Source organism: Plecotus auritus (assembly GCF_963455305.1).
Source record: "Plecotus auritus genome assembly, chromosome: 7".
Taxonomy (NCBI): Eukaryota; Metazoa; Chordata; class Mammalia; order Chiroptera; family Vespertilionidae; genus Plecotus; species Plecotus auritus.
Window position 1 is genome coordinate 13,134,955 of NC_137774.1, and position 15,212 is coordinate 13,150,166.

The window sequence follows — 15,212 nt, forward strand, 5'->3', positions numbered from 1 at the left end:
CATTTATCATTATTGACCAAAAAGTGTTCGTGTAGGCACAAGTTGCTACACTTATGATAATATTTTTAAATCTCCTAATCAGAAGCTTTCTAGAAATAAATACACCAATATCTGCAAAAGAGAGAAGATAGTTTATAGACTATTTCTTCTTTTCAAAATGGAAAGGAAGCCACAGTGTCAGGATTTGCTTTTAACCTATTTATTATGTTTTAATTTTCTGACTTAAAGATGAAAGCTTTCAGAAAGTATTTGATTTAAAAGACCACAATTATTTCTAAGTGTTATTTGGCTTCTTAACTCTTAAAAAAAAAAAGTGTGGGCTACCATCTTCAAACATTATATTATTCAATATTGGACTATGAGGCAGCAAAGTGTACAAACTACATTAAAAAGTACTCATTCTGAAAAAAAAAAAAAAAAAAAGTACTCATTCTGGCCCGGCCAGTGTGGCTCAGTGGTTGAGCATCGACCCATGAACCAGAAGGTTATGGCTCAATTCCTGATCAGGGCACATGCCTGGGATGCGGCTCTGTCCCCAGAGGGAGTGTGCAGGAGACAGCTGATCGATTATTCTTTCTCATCATTGATGTTTCTATCTCTCTCTCTCACTTCTTCTCTGAAATCAATTAAAAACAACAAAAAAAGTTTTCATCCTGGTTAAATTCAATGGGGCAGCAGAAGGAAATTTTTTGGGTGATTTTTATGATTCTGGTAGTCATTACATAAATCTATCCATTTGTCAAAACTAAAAATATTCACCAAAAAGAATGAACTTTACCGTATATAAATTTGAATCTAAATTTAAACATTCCAAAATTCTTCTTTCTAGCATTTTTTACATCTGCCCTTCAATTTTGCCAAGGAGTCAGTTTCTTAAACCAATCAAATCTTAAAGAACTTTTCATGCATAATTTAATGTTAACTAAAATTAAACCATAAATTTAAATGTCAAAATGGAGTATTTTTTATGAATTAATCCTTTAGTCCTCCCTTGAGAAATGCAAACTCGTTCAATTACTCCCAATGTTTTCCTTAGATTTTAACAGTGGGAGTCTATGTCTAACACGGAACACTTTTATTTATATACTTTCAATCTCTCTTACTAGATAAACTGAGAGCTCTGTTTATACAGAATTTATGTTTCCTTCAGAAAATCCTTCAAACTCTCAAGGACATAACTGGTAATCAATAATTTAACACAGAGGCATAGATTTTTAATACTACGAGGTTTTTAATTCCTGTAAGGTTTGAAGATATACACCAAAACTACTTCACATGAGTTATAATCATGTAATTATTACTGGAAGGGACTTTAAAGATCACCTAGAGCAGGAGTTGGCAAACTTTTCTGTACAGCGCCAGATGGTGAATACTTCAGGCTTTTAAGCCATATGATCTTTGTTGCAGACTACTTAGGTCCCCTATTGTAGTGCAAAGGCAACTATAGACAATGAATAAACAAATGAGTGTGAAGGTATTCCAAGAAAACTTTCTTCACACACATAGGTGAGCTGGATTTGGCCCATGAGCTGCGTTTGCCCAACCCCTGAAACGGAGTCCAACCTCCTCCTTTAATACCCAAAGAAACTAAGGCCCAGAGTGGTTGATCTATTTGGCAAAGGTCACCAATAAATAGTCAAAGAGCCAAATGCACTATATTCTTTTCAAACCAGGTGTTCTTCAATAACAAATTCTAAAATGATTACATTTCCCATAGAGCTGAAACAGAATACTCACAGAAATCTCAGAAAAATCAAGTGTTAAAAATTTCTTATTTTAAAAAATATTTTTAAAACAGTATGCTACTTCTTCAGATAAGCCATCATACCTAGTAAATCTGCTCCTTCGTCCACATCTCCAATTAGGCCTGAGCCAGCTGAAGACAGTTCTTCAAAGAGCGATTCCGTGTTGCGATCAAAAGCTTTGTTCTCTATGCCTTTGGTGGGAGTGCTATGCAATAAAAACAACAAAACCAAATCAACAAATACCATAAGGACTTTAACAGTCTAAATGAATACAATAGGCTAAGTTACATAGGAATTTTTTTTTTTTGACCTATAATTTACAAATAATACAAAATGTGATTTTTTAAAACTTTTCTCGCCTGGCTGGTATGGCCCAATGGTTGAGCATCAACCCATGTACAAGAGGTTGTTGGTTTGATACCTGGTTAGAGCACATGCCCAGGTTTCGGGCTACATCCCCAGTAGGGGGCGTGAAGGAGGCAGCTAATTGATGATTCTCATCATTAATGTTTTCCTCTCTCTCCCCCTTACTCTCTGAAGTCAATTAAAAAAATATTTTAAAAGCAAACAGCAAAACATTATGTATAATATAACCCTTTTTTGCAGGAGTGGAGGGAAGTGAGGATATACATGTATGTTTATACATTGATGTTATAGTAATAGGTACTAAACATAGTCATTTATCACCTGAACATAGTCATTTAATTTAAAAATCAATTAAAATGACAAGAAAGGAATTAGAAAGAACCCGCAAGGACATAAGGAATAGAAAAAGAAACTAGGGCAGATGAAATGTGAACAAAATTCTGTAAGATGGAAAACAGACTGGCAAAGAGTAGAAACTGACTTAACAGACAAGAGAAAGCTGACACCTAAGCCAATGGGGTGAGGGAGGAAGTCATTATGCTGCCAGAACCCCTGAAAGGCCCATGAATGGAAGGAACCAGGGATCTTTGGAGAGGAGTGTCCATGGGGGACATATAACAGAAATTGGCTGAAAGATGACACAAGAAACAGTATGAGGCCTAGGCCAATCCTCAGACCTCCCTTCTTGCAACATAGCTCCCTGAATAATGGAAACCAAGTTTAAATGTTATAGGCAGGACACAGGAGAATAAGTCATTTACTTCAGTCTGAGCAAAACAGCCGCAAAGCAGACATTTAAAGGCCTCTCTATAGAAAAGAACCAAAATAAATGGGTTATGACAGAGGCACTCAGAGCAAAAGGAGACAATGCAGACAGCAGCAGGAACTTGAAAAAAAAAATTGTTTTTCCAGGATAAATATATATTTTAAAATATTTATTGTTGAAAGTATTACAGATGTCCTCTCTCTTCTTTCCTCCCTTCCCGCCGCCCCCAATTTAGCCCTGCTAGCCAGCACCTGCACCACGCCTAAAATAAATATTGAAAACAAAAAACTTTTAGAGGGAAAAATATCAATGAGGGTTGAAAGGTAAAGTTGGAATAAATCATCTAGAAATTAGAACATTAATAGGAGAGAACAGAAAAATGAGCGTCAGTCCAAGATGTTCAGTGTCCACTAAAAGGTGTTTAAGAAGGAAGAGGAAGAGAAAACAATAAGAAGAAATAAAGAGAAAATTTCTCAGAACCAGGAGATAAGATTTTTTTTTAAATATATATTTTATTGATTTTTTACAGAGAGGAAGGGAGAGAGAGGGATAGAGAGTTAGAAACATTGATGAGAGAGAAAGATCTATCAGCTGCCTCCTGCACACCCCCTATTGGAGATGTGCCCGCAACCAAGGTACATGCCCTTGACCAGAATTGAACCTGGGACCCTTCAGTCCGCAGGCCGACGCTCTAGCCACTGAGCCAAACTGGTTAGGGCAAGATATGATTTTTACAGATGAAAAATTTACTATATACAAGATACAAAAAAAGAAGACCTCTATACACAAGAACATCATCATGTTCTCAATTCTTCCAAAGAAAGAACATACATAGCTATTACTATTCTAGATGCACAGGCGTGTTAACACATCCATTAAATATAAGAGATGCCTTAGGGCAGTGGTTGGCAAACTGCGGCTCGCGAGCCACATGCGGCTCTTTGGCCCCTTGAGTGTGGCTTTTCCACAAAATACCACGGCCTAGGCGAGTCTATTTTGAAGAAGTGGCGTTAGGAGAAATTTAAGTTTAAAAAATTTGGCTCTCAAAAGAAATTTCAATCGTTGTACTGTTGATATTTGGCTCTGTTGACTAATGAGTTTGCCGACCACTGCCTTAGGGCATTAGGACAATTTTCTTACAGAATCTCAGCTGAGAAAGAGGGAAGACCTGCATAAGGATGTGACCTGAAGATAAAAAGCAAAAGGGAGCTAAGAAGTAAGAGAGATTACCTCTTGAGAGTGGGAATGAACAGTGGGTAGGGGCAAGGGACTACTATTGCCCTTCATATTTTGCATTACCATTTAACCCTAATACTACATACATGCATTAGTCTAATAAAAATAATTTTTTTTTAATTTTTAAAAGAGATTCGGAATGACAGAAACACACAACTGTTAATAAGGAGCTGTATCTCCTAGGCTTAGGAGAGGATGGATCAGAAGCAAATTGCTTTTTATACACTAAGTTTTTACAGTCCTGGACTGAACCCAGCTCTACCTCTTGCTGGCTTAGGAATCTTGAACATTCTGAGTATCCTTATCTGTAAAATGGAGATGAAGGCCTCTATCTCATACATGTAATTAAGAACAAATGATATAAAATAATGATGATGATGATAATATTAGCTAACATTTATTGACCTGGGCACTTTTCCAGTGATTTAACATGTACTGACTCATTCACTTCTCACAACTATCTGAGGTATTATTATAAACTCCTTTTATGGATGAGGACACTTACCTCAGATTCAAACCCAAGTCAGGATTTGAACCCACAGTCTTACCCCTAGGCTTATGCTTTTAACCACTACTGCACACTGCACAATGTCTAGAAGTGACCAATAAATGGCATGTATTTTTAATGGTAATTATTAATTAAAGGATAAAATTTATAGAAGAAATGAAAAGGTAGCAGCTCCTGTTTGACATTCTTGAACATCAATCTATTTCAGATGACCTTGGTTAAGATGCTATGTAACAATTTTCACCACTAACCATCTCCCCAAGTGCAATGAGACACTTTCAATTCTGAAGGGAGCAGTCTCGTCTTCCTGATCCGAAAGAAGGAATACATTTTGCTCAAATTGTTACTTCCCCACGCCTGGTTCTATGCTTCCTTAAGTTCCCATATGGAGGGGCTATCCTTCGGCTGTCTTTTCTCCCTGTCCTTGCACACGCTCTAATACCTAATTCTGCAAAGGTCGTATTTCATAAAACATTTGAACCATGTACAATGTCAGTTTCAACAACAGAAACTGAAATATAATACCAACATTTCTTCAGCAAAACATGTGAATGCATTCAGTCTGGTCGGAGACCAGAAAAAACAGTGTACTTCTGAGAGAGAGGAAAAGAGGGATAAAATGTCTTAATCTGACATTTACAGCACCTTGAGCCTTTATATCCACTGAGATCTTTGTCCATATCCAACTCAGGAGTGGATTCGATGATTGCTTGAACCTCTGACTTCTCTTCATTTTCCGCAGAGCCTTACGAAAGGACAAGATGACTTAATTAATGAATATATCTCTTATATAAAAATCTTGTCGTTTCTATGGTTATAAATACATAATTTGATAAAAAAAATTTTTTTGAAGAGTATATTCTAGGAAACATAGGGTTAGACAATATGTCATATACTCAATTAAGAGTTAGTATCAGAAACTAATAAATAACCAAAGAAAGTTTTCATCTGTATTTCTTGGGACACAGTGCAATGTCTCCCAGGTCAGAACTCAGACTAACGATCTGAGGCAGGGAGAGAAAAACAGGGTCCCCCTACCTTTCAGGCTCTCCAAGCCTCCAGCCCCCAACATTTTTCTCTCCAGAACTTTATTTAATCATCACCTCTTTAAGCGTACGTATAATTGATTACAATGAATTATTTATCTATTTCAGCAGTCGCCAACCATTCAGACCTCATGGACCACCGGTTGGCGATCGCTGTTCTATTTTATAAATGCAAAGCATCAACACAATGATGAATTTTCTCATACGCACATCATCTGGATTTACTGAAAACACTGCCAGTAAGTAATAAACTAGGATGGCTCAGTTGACTAGAGCATCGTTTCATACACCAACAGGTCAGGGCACATACCCAGGTTGCGGGTTTGATCCCTGGTCTGGGCATGTGCGAGAGGAAACATATTGATGTTTCTCATATCAATGTTTCTTCTCTTTCTCTCTTTCCTCTACTTCTCCTCTCTTAAAGCAAAAAAAAAAAAAAAAAGAACTAGGGTCATGTACCTGTTGATACATTTCTAGTTTCTTGGGCTACTTGAATTTCAATATGCTTGCTTATGTCTGCCTTCTCTGGTGCATCTGCAACTTTCACAAGTCCTTCAGTGTCTTCCTTCAAGGGCGTGTCAGTGGGAAGTACTGCCACATCTGAAGCAGCTGTTGATGCTGGAGTGGTAGCTTTAGATCCTTCTTGGCTAACATCAGAAAGTTCATCCTACGAATAAAAATAATTACAAAAAAATTTAAATAAGTAATTTAAACCATTGTTTAAATAGGTTAAGAAATAAACTTGCTGAGAGAAAATTCTATTTTAAAAAAACAACCAGTAATAAAGAGATGCTAATTACCAAAGGAAACCAGTAATCTCTAGACTATTCAAATAATTGGGAAATAAATTTAAGTAAATCATATTTGTTCAGGCATATATGATATTCTTTTAAACAGAAAATTGGAAGATAAACATTATATCTTAACATCAACCTCAGAGTTTTTAATGGCAGTTGTGATAATGAACAATCATTTGATAACAAAGACCTACTTCAAAACACTTATGTCCTGGGTAGTAGCTACTCTGAAATAGCAGTGGGATAACAAGACTCTCCAGTCTCAGGAAAGAGCTTTGTAAACAGTGCTGTTAAAACATCCTGCATATACAGTATATCATTTGAAGTGCTTATTAAAGGGAGGATTGGTGAAATCAGGTAATTTGCACTTTAACAAGCAACTCAGGTGATTTATATACTCACTAAAATTTGATAACTATTATTCTAGAATCCACAGATAGCTCTCAAACACTACATTCCCAGATTAAGATTTAATGCAAAAATTTGTAGACCATGCATTTTCCCGGGAAAATAATCTACAACTTTTCTCAGATTTTCAAAGAGGTTTGTGACTCCAAAATAATTTAAAACAGTTGTCCAATGACTAACAATAATAGGCAGTCCTTTTAAAGCAAAGTAGCCAGAGCCCTGGCCAGGTGATTCAGTTGGTTAGAGTGTCATCCTGTACATATTCTTGAGTGAGAATTTTAAAAAACAGCATACCCTTGGGTGAGAATTAAAAAAATAGTAATAATAAAAATAAAGTTGCCAGGTCTTTGGAAAAAGTTTAGTAGTAGTAGTAATAATACTGATTAAGGTAAATTTACTGAATTTACTATTCACTAAATGTATGACTTTAGTTAAATTATGTATTCTTTCCATACCTACATTTTCTCATCTGTAAAATAGGAATAATAGTACCTAATTCACAGAATTATTGTTATTCTATATGAAGAATCACAATACCAGATTTCAAGTAATATTACAAAGCCACCGTAATCGAAACAGCCTGATACTGGCACAAGAACAGGCATATAAATCAATGGAACAGAAGAGAACCCAGAAATCGACCCAAGCCATTACACTCAATATTTGAGAAAGGAGGCAAGAACATACAATGGAGTCAAAACAGTCTCTTCAATAAATGGTGTTGGGAAAATTGGACAGATACATGCAAAAAAATGAAACTAGACCACCAACTTACACCATACGCAAGAATAAACTCAAAATGGATAAAAGACTTAAATGTAAGTTGTGAAACCATAAAAATCCTATAAGAAACCATACGCAGCAAAATCTCAGACATCTTTCATAGCAACATGGTTACAGGTAAATCTCCTAAGGCAAAGGAAACTAAGGGGAAAATAAGCAAATGGGACTACATCAAAATAAAAAGCTCTGCACAGCAAAAGAAACCATCAACAAAACGAAAAGAGAGCCCACTGTATGGGAGAACATATTTGGCAATGATACATCTGATAAAGGGTTAATATCCAAAATATATAAGGAAGACAAACTTAACAAGAAAGACAAACAATCCAATCTAAAAATGGGCAAAGGACCTAAATAGACACTTCTCCAAAGAGGACATACAGATGGCCAAGAGACATGAAAAAATGCTCAAAGTCACTGATCATCAGAGAGATGCAAATTAAAACAACAATGAGGCATCACCTCACACCTGTCAGAATGGCTACCATCAACAAATCAACAGACAAGTGCTGGTGAGGATGTGGAGAAAAGGGAACCCTAGTACACTGCTGGTAGGAACGCAGACTGGTGCGACCATTATGGAAAACAGTATGGAGTTTCCCCCAAAAATTAAATATGGAACTGCCATCTGACCCAGTGATGCCACTTCTAGGAATAGATCCTAAGAAACCTGAAGCACCAATCAGAAAGAATGTATTCACCCCTATGTTCATAGTAGCACAGTTTACAATAGCTAAGATCTGGAAACAACCCAAGTGCCCATCAGCAGATGAGTGGATAAAAAAGGCTGTGGTACATTTATAGCATGGAATACTATGCAGCAGTAAAAAAAAAAAAAAGAAGACTCTCTTACCCTTTGAGACATCATGGAGGGACCTGGAGAGTATCATGCTAAGTGAGATAAGTCAGTCAGAGAAAGACAAGTATCACATGATCGCACTCATATGTGGAATCTAAATAACAAAATAAACTGATGAATGGAGTGGATCCAGAGACATGGAAGCATGGAACAAGTGTGGAATCTCAGAGGGAAGGCGGAAGAGAGTGGGTGGGTGGGAAGTAATCAACCAAAGACCTTGTATGCATATATGCATAACCCCTGGACACAGACAATAGGGTGCTGAAGGCCTGGGGCGGGAGGGAGTTGGGTGGGTGGGTGGGGGGTGGGGGCAGGCTGAAGGGGGTCAATGGGGGGAGAAAGAGGAACATATGTAATAATTTCAACAATAAAGAATTTTTTAAAAAGACATTTATAGTTGACATCGTCAGCTATATGTGCTATGATGGACAGCAAGCACAGGAAAGCAACCTCACAGACTTCATCACTTAAAATCTTAGTGTGTGTGTTTTTTTAATCCTCACCCAAGGATATTTTTTCTAGAGAGAGAGAGAGAGAGTGGCCGGGAGAGGAGGAGGGAGAAAGAGAGAGAAACATCAATGTGAGAGAGAATCATCCATCAGCTGCCTCCTGCATGCCCCCTACTGGGGATGGAGCCCACAATCTGGGTATGTGCCCTGACCAGAAATCCAACTGTGACTCCTGATTCATAGATTGATGCACAACCACTGAGTCACACCAGCCAGGCAGTTTGTCTTTTAGACTCATCAATTTTAGGCCCAAAGAAAGTAAAGACAAAATTACAAAAGGTAACTTAGTCTCATGATCCCACTATAACACTTATTACCTTATACTTTAAATTTTATGTTGACATTTCTTTCTCCCCAAGAAGAAGTTAAATGTCTAAAGCAGTGGTTATAAACTTCTTTTGATTTACAACTCCATAGCATAACAGAATCACAAAATTCTGTGTGTACATGTATTTTGTGGAATTTCATAGCTTCAATTTGATTCCTAGCAGGAGTCTGTGATTCAAAGAAACAATGAGGACCATAACTCTAGACAGAGCTAGACAAAATAAATCTAGATGTAAATTATGTTATAGGTTCAGGAACAGTCAGATTATTAAAGGAAATATGAATGTCCTAACCCTGAGGGTATTTCTGAAGGAAGGGGACACTGTTTCACCTCACAGCCTGCCTGCTGAGGGGCTTCCAGGGCCTGGGTTAGCCGTGACCTAGTGGGTAGGAGATGTCTTCTTTGTCTTTCTATCCCAAGTGCCCAGCATATTGAGCATAAGATGAAGTAGGCTCTCAACAGATGTTTGCTGTCTGAAGCTGAATGGGGCCCTGACTGAGGCTGAAGAAATCTGTTCAGCGAGGACGCAGCCCCTGGTGAAATGACACACTGAGCAGTCTGTCTCCAGGATACATGCAGGTTATACACATGCTGTCCTGAGCAAGCTATTTGTGCAAAGCATGCTAGTGTTCTTGCCTAGCACTGTATGAGTGTAAACTGGCTGCATTTCTACATGATTTACTCTATTTTTCTCTCCCTTATTTCAAAATGCTCTCCTCAGGAGTAGTAAATTTATAGATTATAGTTAAAGCCCTGGCAACCAGTGTGAGGAGATAACTTTCTTTTATGTTTCAGTGAATAGCATTAGTAGTCTTCCAAATTGAGCACTTGAGGTCCCGAGAATACCAGCTGAGGAGTAACCAAATGGTCAATCACTTTCGTTTACTTTTTACAAAATGTTTTGAAACACCATTCTCACCTCCAGGTTCAGGACTAGTGCTGATCTGGTAAGAGGAAAGATTGTAAGAGAAAAGTATCATGTCATGTATTTACTAAATGTTAGCATAGTTCTAAGTATCTTTGACTTATACTATCTCAGGATGACAAGACCCATCTTTCTATCACCAACTATGTTAAAATGAGGGATTGGGGGCTTTGTTTTATTTTGATTTAAAATCACACTTCCTTTAAGCCTCTAGTTTAAGCAATATGATTCAGAAGTCACCATGTGAATTACGTCTTACCTTATATTTTATCAATAAGCAGCTCATCACTTAACCCTTTTTTCTATTCACACAACTGTATGAAATCTTCCTGAAATTTATTCTAATCATCTTTTTTAACATACTACATATTACAGTTTAGCATATATGGAAACGTTTACTGCACCTACCTTTCTCCCCCACATTGTTTCTGAAACTCCGAAATAAACACAAATAATCACAGGCGACCAAGATTTGTGCATAGTCTTTATTTCTATCTGCACACTTGCCCACTATGAGACAAAAGTATTTCTCTAAAACACAAAGCAAGTGTTAGATGTTCTTGGTCTGGAAATTCATCAAAGACTTTTTAAAATATATTTTTATTGATTTCAGAGAGGAAGGGAGAGGGAGAGGAAGAGAGATTGAAACATCAATGGTGAGAATCACTGATTGGTTGCCTTCTACATGCCCCATACTGCGGACTTGGGACGGAGCCCACAACCAGACATGTGCCCTGACTGGGAATCAGACCCGTGACCTTCTGGTTCATAGGTCAAAACTCAGCCACTGGAGCCACACTGGCTGGGCTCATCAAAGACTTTTGATAATTCCCTCAAAAAGCCACAGATTAGTAAGACATGATTCACTTTACAGAGACCAGATTGCCTCTCCCTTAATGTTTGTTCATGTGATCTTTGATTTTGTATTCTCATCATCCTTAACCTTCTCAATTATTCATATAATCAAAAGCTAGATGGCTCTCTCTATATAAAAATGAAAAGATTAAGAACATTCATTTTTATTTATTTATTTTTTTAAATATATTTTTTATTGATTTTTTACAGAGAGGAAGGGGAGGGATAGAGAGTCAGAAACATCGATGAGAGAGAAACATCAATCAGCCGCCTCCTGCACACCCCCCACTGGGGATATGCCCGCAACCAAGGCACATGCCCTTGACCGGAATCGAACCTGGGACCCCTGAGTCCGCAGGCTGACGCTCTATCAACTGAGCCAAACCGGTTAGGGCAAGAACATTCATTTTTAAATGAAAAAAATGAAATGTAATCTGCAGAAAAATACATAGAACATAAACCCATCATCTTCCAAAGACATTATTAATATCATTTTTGTGCATATATAAAGAAAAAGGTCTGGAGGATACACCAATGACTAGGGAGAAAGAGTGAATTTAGGGTTGAAGAAACTTAACATTTTACTTTATTTATTTTTTATTTTTTTTATTAAGGTATTATTTGTGTACATATCTTACCATTGCCCCCCCACCCCACTCCCATACATGCCCTCACCCCCCAGTGTTTTGCATCTGTTGGTTACTCTTATATGCATGCATATAAGTCCTTCAGTTGATCTCTTATTTCCTCCACCTCTCCCTAACCTTCCCGCTGTAATTTGACAGTCTGTTTGATGCTTTACTGCCTCTGTATCTATCTTTTTGTTCATCAGTTTATAATAACATTTTACTTTAGATTCTTCAGTACTATTTAAAATTCTGAAATTGTTAACATAATTTTAAAAATCATTAAACCTGTTTTTATAAACTATTTGGACTCTGGTTACCTTAGCAGCATGTCTAGTATTTGGCATTGTGCCTGACACAGTGGGCATCAACAAATATTTTTAAATGCAAAAAGCAAGGTAACTTTTCTTCAACAGGAAATATTTAAAGCTATTTTTCCCTATTCTAAAAGCTTGTTTAAACATTAAATGTCAATAAGTATGTAGTAAAATTACGTGCCAATTACTTCAAAAGAAGCCACATTTGATATAGAAGCTTTAAACACCATCATATCCGAATATATTGTTTAGTTTTACCAATTTTCATTCTCAATAGACAATAGCATCTTTATCAACATATACAACCCAATAAATTCTTGCCAAAAGGAAAAACTCACTTATAAACACCCACTAAGAAAGAACTAATTCCATTTCCCCTTCTCTAAGCATGAGCTTAAAGGGAGAGAAAGTATATATCTTACAGTTTTGTCAATTATACCTCAATAAAACTGAATGAATGAATGAATGAGTGAGTGAGTGAATGAATGAATAGGGAGAAAGTACAAAAAATTAAAAGGAGTAAATCTTCACCCTTTTTTTCCTTTCAAAGCCCAGCAGTCATCTGTGTTTGGTTTCTAAAGTTATCAAATAAAGATATATGTGAGGAAAGAAGTTAATATATAAAAATTGATGTTATAGAAGAAATTTCTTACCCTCTATAACAAGCAAAAGCAACATGAATATTACAACATATAATCCATTTTTCTTAAAATTGTATTTCTATTTTACCCTACCTTAAACACTAAGGCAAAACTCCAAAAGGAGGTAATGTATAATATATAAACAAATGAAAGACCAAACTTAGGCATCAAAAAAAAAGTGCTTAGAAGTAACCACTTTCCAACCAACAAGCACACTTAGTGCCTAGATCTTGATTCCTAAATACCATTCTCCAATAGAAGGAACAAGGGCTCCTTGGAGAAGTAGTCCACTGTGGGGCTGGGACAGAGAAAATGTAAGAGCTTGGAGCATCTCATGGTGGAGATGGGAGGAAGGGAGGACTAACTAAAAAAAAAATATGGTGGGGCATGTCAAAAAGGTACAGGAGTCAATCTGAAAGAGCTCCTGATGCCCAAAGTTGGAACAATTTAAGCAACAAAATAAATGACAGTATTAGCTAACCTACAAAATAAAATAAATGCCCATGAGTACAAACAAGAAGGAAGGAACGAACAAAACAAGGAAGGGAGTGAGGGAGGGGGGAGGGAAGGAACACAGTTCTCCCTTACAGAAGAATTTTGGTTAATAAATGTAGAAGACGGAGAAAATAGAAAAATTACCGTTGGAACACCACAGTAATAATTGTAGATAAGAGCCACTAATGGATACTAAAATCAGTGGATGCAAAGTTTGACAAACAGGATATTTATTATTGAATATTTATTAATTATAAAAGGAAAAATAGTAACTTTACAATGGAGAGATACGACACGCCCCAGATGAAATAAGTGATCAAGGTTAATATCACCCCTAAGGCACATTGCCTTTGCAGTATTCTTGCCAAAAAATCTATAACCTCGATCTAATCATGAAAAAAACAGAAAAGCCCAAATTGAGAGACATTCTACAATATAATTAACCAGTGCCCTTCAAGCCTTAAGGACACGAAAGACTGCGGAAATGTCACACAGTGGAAGAGACTGAGGAAACATTAATTCAATGTGGGATACTGGAATAGGAAAAGGAAAGTCGTGGGAAAACCAACAAACTCCAAATAAAGTGTGCAGTTTAGCTAATGGTATTGTACCAATGTTAATTTCTTAGTGTGGATAACTGTACAATGGTCAGTTAACACTGGTGGGTGCTGGGTGATGGATAGATGAGAACTCCGGACTATTTCTGCCATTTTGCTCTAAGTCTAAAATATTTTAAAACAAAACATTTTTAAAACCTGGAAGCTTTAACTGTTTGAGAATTTAAAATTACAGATGCATTTTATAAGAGGAATATTTAATTATAAAATATACAGGAATAAGGTTCAATTGCTATAGAGCAGTGGTCAGCAAACTCATTAGTCAACAGAGCCAAATATCAACAGGACAACGGTTGAAATTTCTTTTGAGAGCCAAATTTTTTAAACTTCTTCTAATGCCACTTCTTCAAAATAGACTCGCCCAGGCCGTGGTATTTTGTGGAAGAACCACACTCAAGGGGCCAAAGAGCCGCATGTGGCTCGCGAGCCGCGGTTTGCCGACCACTGCTATAGAGATTCAAGTTTGGGAAGACTAAAGAAATAGGAACAATTTAAGAACTTAACCACAAGTGGAGGAGGATGGAAAATTCTTCTGAACAAGAATGCTGGCTCTGCTCAGACATTCCTGTTCTGCATGCTAAGCACATCCCCTGAAGAAGGCAGCACCCACTGTCTACTGGCTCTACATACCAAACCCTGCTAACCAGAGCTTCTCACAACAGTTCCACTAAAGACTTCAAGTCATGTGGTTTAAAAGAACTCTTTAAAATTTTCACAAGTAGGTACCAAATACAATTGTTTTTTAGTTAAAATTGCTTTTCTCAGTTTTAAAAGTCACATTCTAGCCTGGCCAGTGCGACTCAGTGTTTGAGCACTGACCCATGCACCAAGAGGTCACTGGTTTGATTTCTGGTCAGGGCACATGCCTGGGTTGCAGGACCGATCCCCAGTGGGGCCATGCACGAGACAGCCAAACAATGATTCTCTCTCATCCATGCTTTTCTCTCTCTCTTTCTCTCTCTCTCTCTCTCTCTCTCTCTCTATCTCTCTCTCTCTCTCTCCCTTCTCCACTCTAAAAATCAATAAAAACATTTTTTAAAGTCACATTCTAATAACAATTAACCCAGGAGACTCTTCAAAGAAAAAATATACATTTTTTAGATTATATACACACATGCATACTCACACACGTGTCTTTAGGCATGTGTAGGAACATATATATGTACAGGTACATATTCACACAGATGTGTATATCTGAAACTGGATGAAACCTGCGAAATCACTGCCAAACTGATACCAAACAAGGTCTAGAAAAAGCATATATTTAAAATGATACTTAAATCACTTCATTCTCTCTTTCCATATTTGGGCATAAGGGAGGGATATCTAACTCTAAATTTATAAAGCAACTAGTGGCCCGGTGCAATTAAAAGGGGATTAATTAG

General features: G+C 37.1%; 1 protein-coding gene across 19 annotated transcripts in view; it reads right to left on the minus strand.

The window, feature by feature from the left end:
• The window catches only part of SPAG9 (sperm associated antigen 9), a 110,497-nt gene that overhangs the window by 37,236 nt on the left and 58,049 nt on the right, over nucleotides 1-15,212 (minus strand). For all 19 annotated transcript variants that reach the window (XM_080677545.1, XM_080677557.1, XM_080677556.1 and 16 more), the window contains 3 exons: nucleotides 6,127-6,334; nucleotides 5,267-5,366; nucleotides 1,829-1,950 (listed from right to left, as the gene is read on the minus strand). In XM_080677545.1, the coding sequence (XP_080533671.1) occupies nucleotides 1,829-1,950; nucleotides 5,267-5,366; nucleotides 6,127-6,334 (430 nt within the window). The remainder of the gene's footprint in view (nucleotides 1-1,828; nucleotides 1,951-5,266; nucleotides 5,367-6,126; nucleotides 6,335-15,212) is intronic.